This window comes from Phascolarctos cinereus, unplaced genomic scaffold, assembly GCF_003287225.1.
Source record: "Phascolarctos cinereus isolate Bilbo 61053 unplaced genomic scaffold, phaCin_HiC Scaffold_2;HRSCAF=192, whole genome shotgun sequence".
In the NCBI taxonomy this organism is placed as follows: domain Eukaryota; kingdom Metazoa; phylum Chordata; class Mammalia; order Diprotodontia; family Phascolarctidae; genus Phascolarctos; species Phascolarctos cinereus.
In genome coordinates, this window is record NW_027555625.1 from 257,923,410 (window position 1) to 257,943,438 (window position 20,029).

The 20,029-nt window shown below is 38.4% G+C and overlaps 1 protein-coding gene across 1 annotated transcript in view; it reads right to left on the minus strand.

Annotated features, from left to right (window-relative positions):
* CCDC187 (coiled-coil domain containing 187) overlaps positions 1-20,029 on the minus strand; it is a 104,793-nt gene that overhangs the window by 22,895 nt on the left and 61,869 nt on the right. Inside the window, 5 exon segments of the mRNA XM_020981877.2 lie at positions 6,564-6,642; positions 12,901-13,076; positions 13,619-13,746; positions 14,640-14,719; positions 15,066-15,193. Coding sequence (XP_020837536.2) covers positions 6,564-6,642; positions 12,901-13,076; positions 13,619-13,746; positions 14,640-14,719; positions 15,066-15,193 — 591 coding nt within the window.

Below are 20,029 nucleotides of genomic sequence, written 5' to 3' on the forward strand. Positions count from 1 at the left end.
AGTTGGGGTTAAGTGACTTGCCTAGGGTCACACAGCTAGCAAGTGTCAAATGTTAGGTCTGAGGCTGGATTTGAACTCAGGACCTCCTGACTTCAGGGCTGGTGCTCCACCCACTGAACCACCTAGCTGCCCCTCCCTCAGTAGAGTTTTGCTTTGGACCACTGCCTCCCTCAGTCTGCTCTCCTTTCTATTAGCCCCCTCCTTTTTCTCCCCCTTTACACTTTCTACTTCACCCTTCCCTTCTATTCACCCTCTCCCTTTTCTTTTCTCTTTCCCTTCCTACTTCCTATAGGGTAAGTTATATTTCTATACCTAACTGATTATGTTATTCCTTCTTTGAACCAAATCTGATGAGAGTAAGTTTCAAACAATGCTCATCTCCCTCCCTTCTTTTCCTCTACTGTGTTAGGTTTTTGTGTCTTTTGCATGTGATATAATTTACCCTTGTCTGCCTCCTCCTTTCCTTTTTTCTCATACAATCCCTTTTCATCACTTAAGATTTTTTACCATCACATCATAGTTAACTTATAGCCATGCCTTCTAAGTATACCTCTTTTTAAATGTCATAATAACATTACAGTTCTCAAGAGTTACACGTGTCATCTTCTCTTGTAGGGACATAAAGTTTGCCTTTATTAATAACATGTTGTTGGTTTTTTCTTTCCTGTTTACCTTTTTATGCCTCTCTTGAGTCTTGTATTTGAAGGTCTAATTTTCTGTTGAGCTCTAGTCTTTTCATCAGGAAGTCCACTATTTCATTTAATGTCCATCTCTTCCCCTGAAAGATTATGCTCAGTTTCGCTGGGTAGTTGATCCTTGGTTGTAATCCAAGATCCTTTGCCTTATGGAATATTGTATTCCATACCCTCCAATCTTTTAATGTAGAAGCTGCAAAGTCCTGCATAATCCTGACTGTGGTTCCATGATATTTAAATTGTTTCTTTCTGGCTGCTTGCAATATTTTCTCTTTGATCTGGTAATTTTGGAATTTGGCTATAATATTCCTTGCTGTTTTCAATTTGGGATCTCTTTCAGGTGGTGATCAGTGGATTCTTTTGATGACTAATTTATCCTCTGATTCTAGGACCTTAGGGTAGTTTTCTTTGATGATTTCCTGAAGGATATTGTCCAGGCTCTTTGTTTATCATGGTTTTCAGGTAGACCAATGATTTTTAGATTGTCTCTCCTGGATCTGTTTTCCAGGTCAGTTGTTTTACCAATGAGGTATTTTGCAATTTTTCTATTTTTTCATTCTTTTGTTTCTGTTTGACTGATTTTTGCTCTCTCATAGGGTCATTAGCTTCCACTTGCCCCATTCTAATTTTTAACAAGTTATTTTCTTTTGTTAGATTTTGTAGCTCCTTTTCCATTTGGCACATTTTACTTTTTAAGTTCTTCTCTTCAATGAGTTTTTGTGCCTCCTTTTCCATTTGGCCAATTCTACTTTTTAAGGACTTGTTTTCTACAGTTAATTTTTATCCATCCTTTTCTAAGCTATTGACTCTCTCTTGCATACCTCTCATTTATTTTCCCAATATTTCTTCCACCTCTCTTATTTGACTTTTAGAATCCTTTCTGAGCTCTTTTAAGAAGGCTTTTTGGGCTTGAGACCATTTTATATTTCCTTTTGAGATTTTGGATATGGGTATATTAACAATGTTGTCCTCTTCTAAATTTGTGTCTTGATCTTCCTTTTCCCCATAATAACAATCTGTGATCATTGTCCATTTCTGCTTTTTTGTTCATGGTGTGTGTGTATTTCCTGACTTTAAAAAAAAAAAAGTTGAGCTTTCCTGCTAGAGCAAAGGGGGCACCACTTACCCGAGCTTGTTTTCTTGCTCATCTACGCCTCGTACTTAAGTGTTTGGTTCCTACTCGCCCAGGCCTGGCACGGGGATGTTTTGCTGCTGGTGAATGTCTGTAAGCCTGGAGCTTTGCCTCCTGGAGTTGTGCTTCCCAGAGTTGTGCTGAGGCACTGGGTGATTTGGCTGCTGGAGAATGATAGTTTTCCAAGCTGCTGTCTATTGCTTCCCCTGCCTGTATTGATGCTCTCAGGGGGTCCTGGTGTTGGCACTTGCCTGCTCCACCAACCTGGGTCTCAAGTTCTCCCCCTGGTATGTTGAGGTGGAGCTTGCTTCTGGCTTGCTGAAATGCCTCCTATCCTGTACTGCTTCCCCTCCCTCAGAACAAGAGAGGCCTTTTCCATTAATCCCCCAAGCTTCCTGGGCTACAAAACTGCTGAGCCCTTTCTTTTTGCTGGCTCAGGATTTTTCCTGGGTTTTATTTTCTGGGCTTGCAGAGGTCAGTAAGGGGAGGGTGAGAGTGACTTACTTCTTACTTCACCATCTTGGCTCCCAGAAGTGGAACCAAGAAGTAACTTTTCTGATGTCACACAGGTAACCAGTGACAGAGGTAGGACTAGATCCCAGATCTCTTGGTTTTTAGTGTACTGCTTTCTCCTATACCATGTTTTATCAGGTGTTATCCTCTGCAGACAAAAATGATGCTACTAATTCACTGAGAGCAAGTTCTATGTCATTTGTCTTGACATTCCTAGTGCCTAGAAAAGTGCTTTCTAGCTAACTGTTTTAGGTGCTTAATTAAATGTTTGTTGAAAAAATCTGGGGTAGAGGACCATAAATAAGCTTGAGAGGTCTTTCCCTTACAATACAGACAAACTTCATTTACCCACCTATATTTTCTAACCTACTTACCTTCCTCGTTTGTGTCCAAGGGCGCATATTGGGAAGCCAGGGTTAGGGGTCCTGGCCATGACTTTGAAGTAGAATCAAACTGATATGTTCAAAGATGAACCATTGGATCCACCTTTCTTTGTGGACATTTGACTGTCTAACCACAAACAATTCAATGTACATAAACAATATGGCACTCTAGAACATAAAGAGTCCTACATTCAGGCTTGGAGGCTAAGTATCTCACATAAAATCAATGATTCAACATCATATTCTCCCTTTCTGTATCTGTGGCAACATTTCTACCTAAAGAAGAACAACTTCCTAGAAGGTATACAATAGCAAAAGGCAGAATGGTGGTATTTAATATTTTCCACTGTCTCAACAAATAGCTTTTCTGTGTTTTTGTTATACGTATCTTTATGAATAGAAGCTATTCCTAAAGTCCTATTCTAATATCTCATTGTGACAGGAAGTGGCCCAGAGTTTACAAAGGCTATGCTAGTGAGGTGTAAGTTTCAGCAAGTCCTGTCAAGCCAGAAAGACTTGAGTATGGGCCTAATAAGGACAATGTGTCTGTCATCTGAGGACCAGGTTTGGAGAGGCTCAGCACCAGAAGGGTGTCCATTAGGTTATTATTATTAAACCACAGCAGTTCATGAAGGTCATATCTCAACTAAGGCTTTAAGGGAGTTATCTCCATTAGTGGCAGTAATGGAGTACCCAAAACTAATCCATGGGGGCTAATCTTTTGAGGTAACAGAGTATAAATATGGAATACAAGCCTTACCCATCTCCATATACAGATATGAGGACAAGTGCAAAGGCTTAGTCAACAGCTCACTGTGGTTATTTTTAGGGATAGTTCACCTGGTGTCTGCTAGCTAGACCATGAAATTCCTGTTGAAGATGAGCTGTTGACTGCGGTATTGTTAGGATATTCTTTTGTTGTGTCAAAAAAAGTTTTCTCTCCTGATGAGCCACTTCATACATGTTTTGTTGGTGTTTAAGTTCCTCCTGAATGTGATAAAGAAGGATGCAACAGGCATTAGTACTCATCAGAGCCAAGATGAGACATTTGTGTGTCCTGGAAAGGTGTGAAAACCATGTATGTCGACATCTGAAAATTGTGCCCCTTATATTACTGTCTACCAAAGGCCTTTAGCCTTCATGGTAGGAGTTGATAGGGACTAAACCTGTGACTTCACTTATATAGGCAGTTCCCTATGCAGGTTAGCACTGTCTCTGTGACTTATCTTCTTAGAGAGCTGTCTGAAACACTGAAAGCTAAAGTGATTTGTTTAGGGCCACAAAGACAGTTTACAGCAGAGACAGGACTTGAACCAGATCTTCCTGGCTTTGGTGCCAATTCTCTATTCATTCATTGCCCCATCCTGCCTCCACAATACACATGACCTGTCACAAAATAACTATATAGTAGAGAATAAGAATTTTCTGGAATTAAGATGTGCATTTTTTTTAAAAAAAAGATCAAGTCCAAAAATGTTTCTCCTTGCACTTCTGCTCATGTGTTATGCCCAAGGCAACTGTTTAACCTTCTCTGCCCTTAGTCCTAGCTCTGGTAACACCAAAAATAGCATTGAATGCAGTTTTTAAAAAGGGGAGGACTATGGGGTGGGGAGTGGGAAGACTACCCTAACAAATAAGAATACAATAAATACTACAAAGGATAACTTCAGGGTCTGTCTCTGATGGAAGACCTAAGGGGGCAAAGTAGGGAAAGGCTATGGTTGTCTGGCTGGAATGAATTCTCTAAGGTTACTATATGCTAAAGTAAGCCCACATTTTATTCGCAAATTACCCACTAGATCCTTGCCTTCCCCAAGATTCTTGGATTTGGTTGCAAGTCTGTGTTCACACCATGTCTTTAAAGCTTTGATCCCATTTATTTCTCTGCCTATAAGCTCTGTGAGAGCAGAGACCATGTCTTGATTATTTTGGTATCTCTTCTACTCCCTAACACACATAGTAGGTGTTTACTAAAATTGTTGAATGAATAATGAATGCATGCTTTTCTCCAGATTGTAGAATACTAATCATTTTCATTTCTCCCTAACCCAGAACTCCTATCTATACTGATAAAATCACAGATCCTATCAAAAACTAGACCAAAAAACCTCATATTTTAATCTGCTCATACCTATGATCATTTCAGTTGTTCTGTGTAGCAGGGGCATAGACCACATCTGCAATGTTATCCCAGTAGGGCTATGCCATGAGTTGGTGGAAAACTATAATTTTGCTTTCTGTCTACCAATAGTATACACACACATATATATATATATATATATATATATATATATATACACACACACACACATACACACATATATGTATATATATACACACATACATATACATACATACATATATATATATATATATATATTCATAAATTACTGAGGATTGAATAATCACAGTTTTCATCTTTGTGAGCTGGAGAACAGATCCAAATATGGAACAACAAACAAATAAATTACTTGTCTGTAAGCAAGGAAGAGGACCCATCATAAAGTTTAATTAATGTTTGCAAAGCATTTAAATTCCTCAGGTCAAAGTTCATGAGCAACTATCAGTTTTATCAGCAAATCTGGTCGTGCTCAGGAGAAGGAATATATTTTTTTAAGTCACTAAGATGCCACAGAGAAAAAAAATCCCTCATTGATCATTAAAATAGGATCCTAGGGACTGGATAACCACTTTTTCCAAAGAAAGCTTCTAATTGTCTTCTCCCATCCTCATATTGAAATAAGTATCATAGACAAATGGCCTTATTTAGCACTACAGAGCTGACTCTTCATTTTGATGAAATAAGACACAGAGCCATAGACATGGTGCCAGACAAGAGAGCTAAAGCCTGGGCCCAACATTCCGCCATTCAGTTTCCTCTGCCTGCCCCTGAAATTTCCACAATTAAAGTCATAATGGATTAGTTAACAACAAGGCTGGCATCTCCAGAAGATGACAGCAATTCAGTTGACTATCTTCAGAGTGGACTGAGAACCCTCTGACTTTAGCACAAATTAATAGATCAGATCAGCCAGTTGTCATGTGGGGCCCAAGAGGATAAGGAAGATACACAAGGAGAACATGGCAAGGACAAGATCTTGGCTCTGAATTTCCTGAGCCAAGGAAGTGGGGAGAGATCCTCAGCTTAGAAGGCATACAGGATGGGCACCAAAGAGAAGACAGAAAGAAGATAAGTTAAGGAATTTGAAGAGAAGACCTTTGGCCAACTGTTGAGGGATTTATGCAATTAAAATTGTTAAGAGAATCCTTCTATAGTTTTTGGCAGTATGACCACAACTATCTGCAAATGGCATTTCTAAGGCAAATTAGACATTATTTTCACAACTGATATGGGCTTCAATTCTAAGTCACAGAATTCAGTTTACCTTTTCTATAGATAGCCAATGATCACAGAATCTGAAATAAGAATTTGCAGTCATCCAAATGGATGATACCATTGTCCTAAATTTTTATAGGACCATAGATTTAGCACAAGAAGTGACCTTGGAAGTGATTTAATCCAACCCTTTCAAGTCTGCAGATGAGGAAATTGAGGCTCAGAGAGGTTAAATGACTTACCCAAAGTCATACAGCTACTAAGTGGCAGATTCCAGATCCAAATTTATGCCCTAAGCTCAAATTAAATACCTTTTCCCACTGCGCCACGTTGCATCCTTTATTTTTGTCTTGAAGTGCTACTTGTTGCTTACACGTGCTGACATGTGTAAGAGGTTTAACACAAACAAAAAGTGTTGGATGTTCCAGCTTTGCATTGAAACCTCACAGCCAACTCTGGATATCCTCTGAGGAAGTAGTATTATTATCTTGCCAATGGCCTACCTGTTCTTGCTTTAGATCCATTAGGATTCGGTGCTGTTTCTCATTTATTAAGCTGTGGTCTCTTTTGTTCCCCAAATATCTAGAATTAGTGAAAATGACAAAAAATTATCATAATATTCCAAACATGTCATTCTAAAAACAGTGGCTTCCTGATGCTAGTTTTATCGTAAAATCTCAATTATCCATGTCAATAGCATGAGGCACAGATAATAAAAAAAATTATTAATATTTGCCTTTGGAATGCATTGTCTGTTTCCTTCCCAATGACTTTAAGCATTCCTGATTTTGTTCGACTGTACCTAGATGGCAGAAGCAGGGAAGCAGTCAAAAACTTCTCTGGAAGTAATTTGGAAAGGATAACTTGAAAATGACCACACTTATTTTAGTTAGCTCTAGTCCAGTTGTCTTAGACTAGACCACATATATAAAGAGAACAAGCTCACTAGTTCTATCTTTGTTTAGGCCAGTTAACTTCACAAAGAGAAAAATTCTGTTCCCTAGCCAAAGACTGAGCTCTAACCCTAAATCTACCACCAGGTTTGATCAGGGGAAAGCCCTGAAGTCTAATCACATTCTTCCCTCAACAGACTTGATAATCCAGCCATTGATAATCTATCTGGAATCATTCCTCAATGGTCAGCATACTCCCTCAACCCTAACTCCAAATGTCCCACTCCATATTTGTCTATCCCTTTCATTATACTCTTTGGAAGGCCCATTCAAAGAAGTCAACAAACTTGCTTTCATTTTAAATCTTTCCTTTTCTCACTCCCTTCATCTTCTGGCTCTCACTGAGACCTGAAATCTTTGGCTACCCAGGAACAGTTGAACTTTTACTGATACTTCTTGACTCCATGGTCATGGTTGAAGGACTCAATATACTCTTTGTTCCCCATTGTCACTTCTACACTCTCCTCTGCTGAAGTTCATTCAATCCAAATTTATTATCTAATTAAGATTCTGGTTACTATTATCTACCAAATCCTAGGACCCTCTCCCTACCATCCTCAATGAGTTCAGTGCCTGGCTATCTCTGTCTATCTGTCTCTCTCTCACCTTCATCCAAATTCTTGATGAGAGGGGGTTCAACATATATATTCTTCCTTAAAAACCCTTCAAACATCCTAAACTGTCTACATCCTCAATCTACTCATTTCCCATGACTTACTTCTTCACCCTATCATCCCTTCCATACAGAGATGATTATACTCTTGATCTTGCCATATTTTATTATTCTACCTTTTTCTCTGCTTTACAACTCCTATTCTTCATCTTCACCAAGACCTCCAATCTCTTCACCCCTTAGTTCTTTCCTAGGCCATCACTTTTACAGTGACTACACTCTCTTCCATATCTTGACCCCTTAGAGAGCTAGTTCAACTCGAACCTATCCTCCTCTAAGTTTGAGTCCCCTTGTCCCCTTATTCTGTCACTTATTGTGACTTGCCAAGTTCTGGCTTTGGAATGCTCATGCCATCTACTGTCATTGCTCCTATTCATGTGCTGATGAATAGAGCTAGAAAAAAGTATGAAACTGGGCTATGTCCAATACAAATTTATGTTACATAATTTCACCTGAACCTTCACGGCAGCAAGGCAGTTTTTTTACATCTCCATAATCAATACACTCACCACAGTAACTATTCCAGACCTTTTCAACCCTCTGCAAGTCTCCCATGAACACTTTCCCCCCATCCCTCAACAAAGGACATTACCTCATACTGCAAAACTGGAGCCATTCATTAGGAGTTCCTTCTTCTCTTTTCCTCTTTTTCTCATCTTATATCACTCAGATATCTTCGCCCACTATCTCCTCTGTCACCCCTGTCTCACACAAAAGGTGTCCCTGTTCTCTTTCTCTTCTTTGTCAAGGCAAATTCCTCTACATGTCCCCTAGATCCAATTCCATCCTCTCTTCTCCAGCAGATTGCCCCCTCTCTATAATCCTCACTATAACCTCTCATTAATTTTTAAATTCAATTTTATTTTCAGCTCTGCTGAAGTCATTCCCTTCCTACTTCTCCTCCCCACCTTTGAGAAAGCAAGAAAAACAAAAGAGATTACAAACATATAAAGTCAAGCAAAAAAATTCCTGCATTGGGATATAAAATAAACCCACATAAATAATTGGCATTTCCATATATTACTAACAAAGCCCAACAGCAAGAGATAGAAAGAGAAATTCCATTTAAAGTTACTGTAGACATTATAAAATATTTGGGAGTCTACCTGCCAAGACAAACCCAGGAACTATATGAATACAATTACAAAACACTTTTCACACAAATAAAGTCAGATCTAAATAGTTGGGAAAACATCAGTTGCTCATGGGTAGGCAAAGCTAATATAATAAAAATGACAATTCTACCTAAACTAATTTACTTATTCAGTGCCACACCAATCAAACTACTAAAAATTATTTTATAGAGCTAGAAAAATAATAACAAAATTCATCTGGAAGGACAAAAGTTCCGGAATGGCAAGGTAATTAATGAAAAGAAATGCAACGGAAGGTAGCCTAGCTGTTCCAGATCTTAAAATGTATTATAAAGAAGCAATCACTCAAAACTACTTGATACTGGCTAAGAAATAGAGTGGTGGATCAGTGGAATAGGTTAGGTACACAAGACACAGTAGTCAATAACTATAGTAATCTACTATTTGATAAATCCAAAGACTCTAGCTTTTGGAATAAGAAATCACTATTGAACAAAAACTGCTGGGAAAACTGGAAAACAGTATGGCAGAAACTAGACATATGCCAGCATCTTACACCATATACCAAGATAAAGTAAAAATGGGTACAGTATTTAATATAAAGGCTGATACTATAAGTAAACTAGGAGAGCAAGGAATAGTTTACCTGTAAGATTTATGAAGAACAGAAGAATTTGTGACCAAATAAGAGATAGAGAGCATTGTAAAATGCAAAATGGATAATTTTAATTACATTAAATGGAAAAGTTTTTGCATGAACAAAGTGAATGCAACCAAGATTAGAAGGGAAGCAGAAAGCTGGGAAACAATTTTTACAGTCAGTGCCTCTGATAAAGGCCTCATTTCTAAAATACATAGAGAACTGAGTCAAATTTATAAGAATACAAGTCATTCCCCAATTGATAAGTGGTCAAAGGATATGAATAGGCAGTTTTCAGATGAAGAAATCAAAGTTATCTATAATCACATGAAAAAAATCTTCTAAATCACTATTGATTAGAGAAATGCAAATCAAAACAACTCTGAGGTACCACATCATACCTGTCAGATTGGCTAACATAACAAAGCAGGAAAATGATAAATGTTGGAGAAGATGTGGGAAAATTGGAACACTAATGCATTGTTGGTGGAGTTATGAACCGATCCAGCCATTCTGGAGAGCAATTTGGCACTATGCCCAAGGGCTATCAAACTATGCCTACCCTTTGACCCAGCAATACCACTTCTAGGTCTGTATCCCAAAGAGATCATAAAAATAGGAGAAGGACCCACATGTACAAAAATATTTATAGCAGCTCTTTTTGTGGTGGTAAACAATTAGAAATTGAGGGGATGCCCATCAATTGGGGAATGGCTGAATAAGTAGTGGTATATGAATGTAATGGAATACTATTGTGCCATAAGAAATGATGAGCAGGCAGACTTCAGGAAAACCTGAAAAGACTACATGAACTGATGCTAAGTGAAGTGAGCAGAACGAAGAGAACATTGTACATAGTAACAGCCTGTGTGATGACTAACTTTGATAGACTTACCTCTTCTTAGCAATGCAAGGATCTAAGACAACTCCGAAAGATTGATGAGGGAAAATGCTATCCACACCCAAAAAGAGAACTATGGATCTGAATGCAGATTGAAACATACTATTTGCCCTCTCTCTCTCTCTTTTTTTTTTTGGTTTCTTCTTTCTTGTGGTTCCTCCCATTGGTTCTAATTCTTCTTTACAACACAACTAATGTGAAAATAGGTTCAATATAAATGTATATGTAGAGCCTATGTCAGATTGCTTGCCCTCTTGGGGTGGGGAGAGAGTGGGAAGACGGTAGGGAGGGGGAGAAAATCTGGAACTCAATCTTATGGAAGCAAATGTGGAAAACTAAAAATAAACAAATTAATATTTTTTAAAATCTCTGCATTGGCTGTATCACTTATACACACACACACACATACCAATATATATACATACATAAATACATATATCTATATGTAATATATATATACCTAAAATAGACATAATATACATATACCTAAAAACATGCTTTCCTACCTTTAAAAAAAAAACTTCACTTGATCCAAACATCCCCCACTAGCTATTATCCATTATTCTATGTCTCCCCTCCTTTTCTTGGCTAAACTACTTTAAAAAGCAATCTATAATTGGTGCCTCTGCTTCCTCTCCTCTCACTTTTCTAATCCCCATGCAGCCTGGCTTCCAACTTCATCATTCTAATGAAATTACTCATTCTAAAGTTACTAATCATCTCTTAATTGACAACTCTAGTTCTCATTCCTTATACTTTTTTCATTCCTTATACCTGCACGATCTCTCTGAAACCTTCAGCACTATTGATCACCCTCTTCTGGATACACTTTCCTCTCTAGATTTTCATAATAATGTTCTTTACTGCTTTTCCTCCTACTCATATGACCTCTCCCCTCAGTATCCTTTGTTGGATCTTCGTTCAGATCACACCACTGTGTCCCCCAGTGTCTATCCTTGGCTCTTTCGTCTTTTCCCTCTATATTATCTCTCTTGAGCTGTCATGGATTCAGTTATAATCTCCAAGCAAATGATCCCCAGATCAATTTCTCCAGCTCTAATTTCTCTGCTAACTTCTAGTCCACCATCACCAACTGCCTATTGGATATTCAAAATTGAATTTCTCATAGATATCTTAAACTCAACATATTCAAAACTAAACTCAGTACCTTTCTGCCAAAACCCTTCCCTCTTCCAAACTTTGCTATTGCTATTGATGGCATCACCATCTTCCCAGTCACCCAGGCTTGAAACCTAGATATTATCCTCAACTCTTAATTTTCACTGACTCTACATATCCAATCTGCTGCCAAGTCCTATCAGTTTTATCTTTGTGATGTCTCTCATACATGTCCCCTTCTCTCTATTTACATCACAACTTATCACCTCCTGCTTGGACTATTGCAACACTCTGACAGTTGTTCTCCCTGTCTCAGATCTCTTACCATTCTAATCCATCCTCCACTCATCTGCCAAAGTGAGTCTTCCTAAAGCACAGGTCAGTCATGTCACCTCCCCTCTTTCCATCAACTCCAGTGGCTCCTTATTACCTCCAGAATAGAATATAAAATGCTCAGTATGGCTTTTAAAGACCTTCACTACCTGACCTTTTCCTATCTTTCCAGTCTTCTTACACTTCACTTTCTTCCGCATACTCTATGATCCAGTGACATTGGTCTTTTAGCTGTTCCTCACACATTCCAACTCCATGCCTTTTCTTGCACTCCCTGTGTGCCCCCCTCTCCCCTACCCCAGAATGCTCTCCTCCCTTGCCTCTGCCTCCTGGCATCTTTCAAGACTCAGCTCAGATTGCACCTTCTACAAGGAGCCTTTCCTGGTTTCTCTCACCCCCCCCCATTAGTGCCTTCCCGGTAAAATTATCTCCCATTTATACTGTATATATCTTAAATGTAAATAGTTGTGTGTATATCATCTCCCCCACAAGAATGTGAGCTCCTTGAGGGCAGGATTGTATTTTTGCCTTTCTTTGTATCACCAGCATTTAAAATCATCCCCTGACACATAGTAAAGACTTAACAAATGCTTGTTGATTGAGTGACTGACCAACCCCCTTTTCCTCCCACCACAGGATTAATTCCCCACAACTCTGGTCACTGATTAACTAAGCCAAGCACTGGAGTGCGTGAGCACATGTTCACGAGTTTGTTAGCATACACACACACACACACACACACACACACACACACACACAATCTCCACCCAGCCGGTATGTATGAGCTTAGCTCAATGTAGTTTTACCCCCATTGCTAGGGGCTACAGCTTGGCGGCTACATCTAAGCTGAATCAGAGACATCATCTTCATATTTGAAGGACAAGATACTTTTGAATTACATTTATAGATTTTTCTCCCTTTAAAAAATGCTGTTTCAGATAGCTTATCATTGAATCTTCCATAGATGATACAGCCTAAACAGAGGCAAATCCTTGCCCAAAAGGCTGAGTCCAGATGATCTTTAGGGTCCCCTCTAGAGCTAAAATTCTTAGACTACACACTAAAGTAGACAGACAGGTGGAAAGACAATGAGGCATGTTCTCAGGTTTAAGTAAAGATTAGCTCACGCTTTCTGTTGCTCTAGCCATGATAATTCAGTTGTAACTTTCTCCTCTAGGGCTTTCTCCCGGAGCTTAAGGAGGGCTGTCTGGTACTGAGCTCTGAGTTCTTCTTCCCTTAAGTACTGATCAGTCATCCTCAGGTTGAAGTGGTCGAAGAGGCTAGACTGATTGACTTCGTTCCTCTAGAAGCAATATAAGAAGAAATTTATATGTCATTTTCCAAGTGACCAAAGGAAGTGTCTCAGGGCTACCCTCAGAAATAAGTCCCCTCCCTTTGAGATGTGAAATGTGCTTCTAGAAGGCCCAACAAAGCCACAAGTATTTCTTCTACTCTCTGTCCTGAAGTTGTACCATCATCAGAATTACTAATAGATTAGACAACCAAGGTAGAGTCATGATCTCCAGAAAACCTCTGTCAAAATATCTGAGAGTAGAAAGCCTATCCCTTTGCCACTAGACAAGTTAGTTTCCCTCGAAAGACACAGGAAGCCACACCCCTGAAATGAGGGAATTAGAGGATGGGCAACAAGCCTAGGAAGGTGGTAGCATAGTATTAATCCAGGGTTTAGAGGCTCCTAAGAGTAGCCCCTGAGAAGAGATTCAAGTATGAAAGGTAGGGAACAGACAGGAATAAAAGGCACTGAGCATTGGAACAACAGATGTGAAGTAATACCTGCAAGAGAAATACGATCATTGGAATCTGGTCCTGAGGCTACTCGCATACCTGACTGCTGTGCATGAGGTCTTCTCTAGAGAATACTGTACCACTTGGGTAACCAGCGGCTGATGGGGACCACGTAGTGAAGTGGGGCGGTGTGGTACTGTCTTGTTTCCCTCTTCCCCTATCAGCATCTAAGAACAGAAAACAACCAATCAAGCCTGTGTCAATGAATGCTCTACCAGAATGAGGGGTGAGATTGGTGGGGGGAAGCCTCATTGCATTTGGAACTTTCATAGAACAGAAGGCATAAAAGTTAAGATTAAACTTGGGCAATTTAACTTAAGTGCTTCTCTCCTACATAGAGCAGCCAATGTTTCCATCATTCCAAAAAAGCCAGAGAAATGGAATAATGCCACTAGAAACCCAGAGCATATAAAAACAACTTCACTTTTTGGTACAAAAATATTTGGATTTTTGATTAAATATGTCAGACACTTGGATTAGCCTCATCGTAGCAGACACATCAGGAAAAGTTTGCCAAAGTGACATGAATGAGGAAAGGTTGAGGAATGGGAGCAAGCCTGAATAAGTATGAAGATTGAACTGATTACAGATTTAAAGGACTATTAAAAAAACCAATGTTTATCCTTTGATTCCCATCTTCACTCAAGACTCAACAGACAATGGCCATTATAGCAAGAGAGTTGAGCTAAACATAGGGAAGTATTTATCAATTATGATCACATCTCCATTCTTGGAGTCTTTAAAAATAAGATAAACCAAATGTCCTTAAGGGTTTAAGTGTTATCCTTTTTAGAGATAGGGTCCTAGCCTTGAACTTTTGAACTCTTTAAGATGCTTAGGTTCTAATTTCATACCTATGAAAGAGGCTGACCCTATACCTTTGCTCTAAGGTATTCCTTTTTGTGTGGGGAGGCTATAATACAAAATAGTTTCTTCCAGCCAGGTTATATAGTCTGTGAAAATGGAGATCAACTTCATATCTTTCCTTTCAGTGCCTACAGCTGGCACAGTAACCAATAGACATAAAGATCAATATTATGATAGCCTCAAAGGATCTTACCTATGCCATCCAATAAATTTCTCCTTGGCTCACTTTCCCAGGTAGGAACTGTTGGACTATTGGCTCTGCTGGAATATGTTCTAGGGACACAGAAATAGTAATAAAAAGAGCACACAGGTAATTTCTTGATATCCTGTCACAGCACACATGTGACTTGCACATACCATTTATGTTTTGGAGAGTGACATCCTCTATTTAAGTAGTCAGGAATAGGCTTATGCCCTAAAAGAGGGACAGCTTCAGCTCTGATTCTCCTGCCAATAGGCCAGCTTAGCTGAATCCCACATAGGACAGGCTAGGGCCAGTACTGCATGCAGGCAGAGCAAGGTGGATGCCAACACAATGCTATGAGATATGTCATTGCTTAGGTCAAATCATTTGTTTGGAATAGGGAGTGATGAACAAATCCCCTGTGCATTATCATACCTGCCCATAGTTGACAGCCTTGTTAGATAGTCTACGGACTCCAAGCCTCCATATGTCTTTGGCGTCTTCCATTTTTCTGCTTTATCATCTAGTTCAGTTCTAAGGATGTGGCTATCATGAAAAGACTGCTGAAATAACAACAATAACAACAAGAGCAATAATGACAATAATGTAAATAAAATTTACAGGTTATTTCCCTAGTGCAAATGTGTGATAAAGGAAATGAAAATATTATTATTCCCATTTTACAGCTGAGAATAATATGAGCTCAGAAAGGTTAAGTGAGTTGGCCCAGGGTCACAGAGCTAAGTAAGTGTTGGAGGCAGGGTTTAGATCTAGGTCTTTCTAAATTCATTACTCTTTCCACTACACTAAATACAGGCATTTGTAATGAGTTAGGAGGACGACATTTTATGAGTTGCTTCACATAGCTGGCCCAAGGCCTTTGACAGCACTTAAGGAAATAACATATCTGGAGGAAATGAGGGTAAGACTACAAAACTAAGGTGATCATAGTTTATTCAACTTAATCCTTTTTTTCTTTCTAAATTTTTTTCAAACAATTCTTATTTCCATTGTTATTTCCCAATAAAACCCTCATAAAACTCTCTTTAAGCACAACAAACCAATACATTGACCATGTGTTTGACTATATATGCTTCGTTCTGTGCCCATAGTCCACCAGCTCTCTGCTCATCATCAGTCTTCTGAAGTCAAGATTGGTCATTGAATTGATTTAAACTTTGATTTGACCCATAGTCTTTCATCAAATATATATCCAAATGGAGTTTTCATTTGTCTGCTGTCTACAACAAACAACAACTAGTAAATTTGTTATGTTTTGGTTAAAGTATCTATTCCCAGAGACATGTTTCAAATAGATATGTAAATATACATACAAGTATATAATGAACTAGAAAATTATTCATAAACATAAACATTGCTACATACAATGAAGGTCAGAAAAATATTATATATGAAACCATAAATCTTATTAAAAAAGCTTTTAAATATGTATAGTTTATATGTGGTACATATATATATAATAACTATATATGTGTATATGTATATATATAAAACTATACACACACACACACACCACACACACACACACACATACATACATATATATATATACTATATTGCATTGGAGTCAAAATGGCAGAATGAGAAGAAGCCCCTAGCTTGCAACTATCCTTTCTCCACAATGATCTAGAAACACAGTCGTCTGGATTCTGATTGGGAAAGTCAAGAAAAAATCACAATGAGTTATTTTTCCAACCTAAAATAAGTTAGGGAGACAGGTCTGCAGACACTGAAGGTGGAGAGTGGCTGGGGCACACATAGCATGGAACATTCCAGTGCCCAGGGAGAGAAAGAGGGCTGATACAAGGGCATCAGGGAAAAAGAGTATCAGGACAGAAAGAGATCCTAGGGCTTCCCTGAACTAACACTGGGTACAGGAATGGGTGCCATCTGGCAGTTCTGTTGCCCACTACCAGTTTCAAGTCACAGATCCAGAGCAAAGGAGTGGTTAGGAGCATGGGCTTTAGCTATGTAGTGAACAAGAACCAAGTTCTGAAAATGTAGATATGTGGTTCTGATCCCAAGAGCAGAGTGGTGACTCATTTCTACCCTTTAGCCTAATATCCAAGCCTGCAATGGACTAACCAGGACAGACGTCTCAGACCAAAGGGGAGCCAACAGTTCATCACTCTGAACCTGTAGAGCCTCTTAAAGGCCTAACAGTGACTGAATCCAGCAGCAGTCTACTGAAATTCTCAAACCCACCCAAACTAACACATACAAACCTGGGTCAGGAACTTGCAAATCTCAGACCAGGATGTTACTGAATAGACTTCTTCCTGGATCACACTACTTTGGGAGCACTGAAAGCCCCTACACCAAGCTATGAAAGTAGCAAAAGGATCTGCAAGGACAGAAGCTCAATCCAGATATACTCCCCATCCCCAAAATATGCACAGCCCAGCACTAATAAAGTCCAAAGTCAAGAAGAAGGCTGGAAGAATGAGCAAACAAAACAAACAAAAATCCCAACATAAAGAACTCCTATGGTTGACAAAGAAATTTAAGGTACAAACATTTCTGTGAAAATGACTTGAGGGGCAGCTAGGTGGTGCAATGGGGCAGCTAGGTGGCTCAATGGATAGAGCTCTAGCCTTGGAGTCAGGAGGTCCTAAGTTCAAATCTGGCCTCAGACACTTGGTACTTACTAGCTGTGTGACCCTGGGCAAGTCACTTAACCCCGATTGCCTCATCCAAAAAAAAAAAAGAGAAAGAAAATGACTTGAAAATACCTACAAGCCAAAGCCTCAAAGAAAAGTGCAGCTTGGACCCAAGTCCAACAGGGATTCCTAGGAAAGTCTGTTTTTTTTTTAAAAAAGGAGTTAAAATTATTTAAAAAAACAAATGAGAGCTATGGAAGAAAGATATGAGGAGAGAATTAATAACTGGGGGAAAAGATATACAGAACCTTATTGAAGAAAATAAATCCTAGAAAATAGATTGATTGGAGATGATTTAAGAATCATTGGACTACCTGAAATCTACAATAAAAAAAAGCCCTGACACCATATTTCAGGAAATCATAAAAGAAAACTGCCCAGATGTCTTGGAACCAGAGGACAAAATAGACACTGAAAGACTCCACCAGTCACCTCCTTTAAAGGTAACCTACCTAGCAAAATAGTATAACCTTATGGGGATGGGGTGGATTTTTAATGAAATAGGGAATATCCAAGCATTCCTGATGAAAAGACCTGAATAGAAAATTTAACATGCAAACATAGTAGTGAAGAGAAATATTGAAAAAAGGTAAACATGAGTGAGAAATCATAAGGGACTAAATAAGGTTAAACTATTTACATTCTTATATGGGGAAATGATACATATAACTCTTCAGAACTTGATAATCACCTGGAGTCTTAGAGGGAGTCTAATTACACAGAGGGCCTGGGTGTGATTCTTTTATGTTTGGATGATCTTAAAAGAAGACAAGGAAAAGAAATGCACTAGGAGGTAGTGAAGTGGAGGAAGAATGGGAAAAATTAACTCACATAAACAGGATGCACAAGAAGGAGTTTAGATAACAGAGGGAGTAGTGGGATGGGGCAGGTGACACTTGAACCTCACTCTCATATGAAGTGGTTAAAGCAGGAAAGAATACATATACACACAATTTGGTACAAAACTACATCTTATCAACAGGGAATAGAAGGGAAAGGGACTAAGGAAAAGGAGGGGGTGAGTGGGAATAAGAGGTTGAGTGGATTAAGGGAGGGAGTAATCAGAATCAAAACAAACTCTTGAAGGGGGACTGGGAAAAAAGAGAAGGAAAGCATAAGAGAACAGAATGAAGGGAAATACACAATTAGCAATCATAACTGTGAATATGAATGGGATAAACTCACCCATAAAATGAAAGAGGATAACAGAATGGATTAGAAACCAAAATCCAATAATATGTTGTTTACAAGAAACACACTTGAAACACACAGAGATAGACATAGAGTTAAAAAATAGGAACTGGAACAAAACCTACTACATTTCTGACGTTAAAAAAATGCAAGAGTAGCACTCTAATCTCAAAGCAAAATTGGACATCATTAAAAGAGAGAAATAGGGAACATACGTTTTGCTAAAAGGGTCCATAGACAATGAATTAAAATCAATACTAAATATACATGTACCAAATGGCATAGCACCTAATTTTTTTAAAATACAGACTATATTTTTATAATCGATCACATTAAATACAGTGATAACACCAACACTGCCCTGGTTTTTCTGAGCTTTCTTTATTCTACTTGTTCTTTTCTTCTTTTTGTCATTATCTTTTTTGCAACACAATGCCTGGCACATAGTAAGTGCTTAATAGATGCTTTATCAGTCTATCTGTCTCTTATCTGCCTACTATCACTACCCCCTAAATCTCTCCCTTAGCTCCCTTCCTAAATAAAAGCCCTCCCTTGTAACAAATAAGGATAGACAAAACAAACTTGCATTGTTATGTCATGTATAATCACATTATATTGGTCATGTCTGAAAATTATTTCTCATTCTGCTCTTAAAATAATAATAATAACTAGCATTTGTATTTTTAACAGGTTATTTCATTTGATCCTCCCAACAACCCTTGGAGGCAGGTGCTATTATAATCCTTAGTTTATAGATGAAGAAACTGAAGCTGAATGCCCAGGGTCTTACAACTAGTAAGTATCTTGGATTCAGGACTCCTTGACTCCAAGTCCAGCCCTCTAGCCACTATACTACCTAGCTGCCCAATCTATCCACCTCTCCACTAAGAAGTAAGAAAGAGGAGGTATGTTTAACGATCAGTTTTCTGGATTTGTGATTGATCATTTCAATGATCAGAGTTATTAAGTCTTTGAAAGTTGTTTTATCTGTATTGTTGTAGTCCTTGCATAAATAATTCTTCTGGTTCCATTTGTTTCACGTATTATCAGTTCATACATGTCTTTCCAAGTTTCTCTAAATCCATCTCTTTCATCATTTTTTACAGAGCAGTAATATTCCACTAAATCATACACCAGTCTCTTTTAAAAAATATTTTCATTTATTTTGTTAAATATTTTCTAATTACATTAAAAAAATTTTAACATTTATTTTTAAAATTTTGAATTCTAAATTCTCTCTACCCCTCCTGCTCAGCCCCATTCATTAAGAAGGCAAGAAATGCATTAATTATACATGTGAAGTCATGCAAAATATATTTCCACATTAGCCATTTAAGAAAAAAACACAAAAGCAAGAAGAATAAAATAAAAAAAGTGTGCTTCAATCTGTACTCAAAGTTCATCCATATTCTCTCCAGAGGTGGATAGCATTTTTCATCACTGGTCCTTTGGAATTGTCTTGGATCATTGTCTTGATCAGAGCAGCTAAGTCTGTCACAGTTGATTATCATTACAATACTGCTGTTA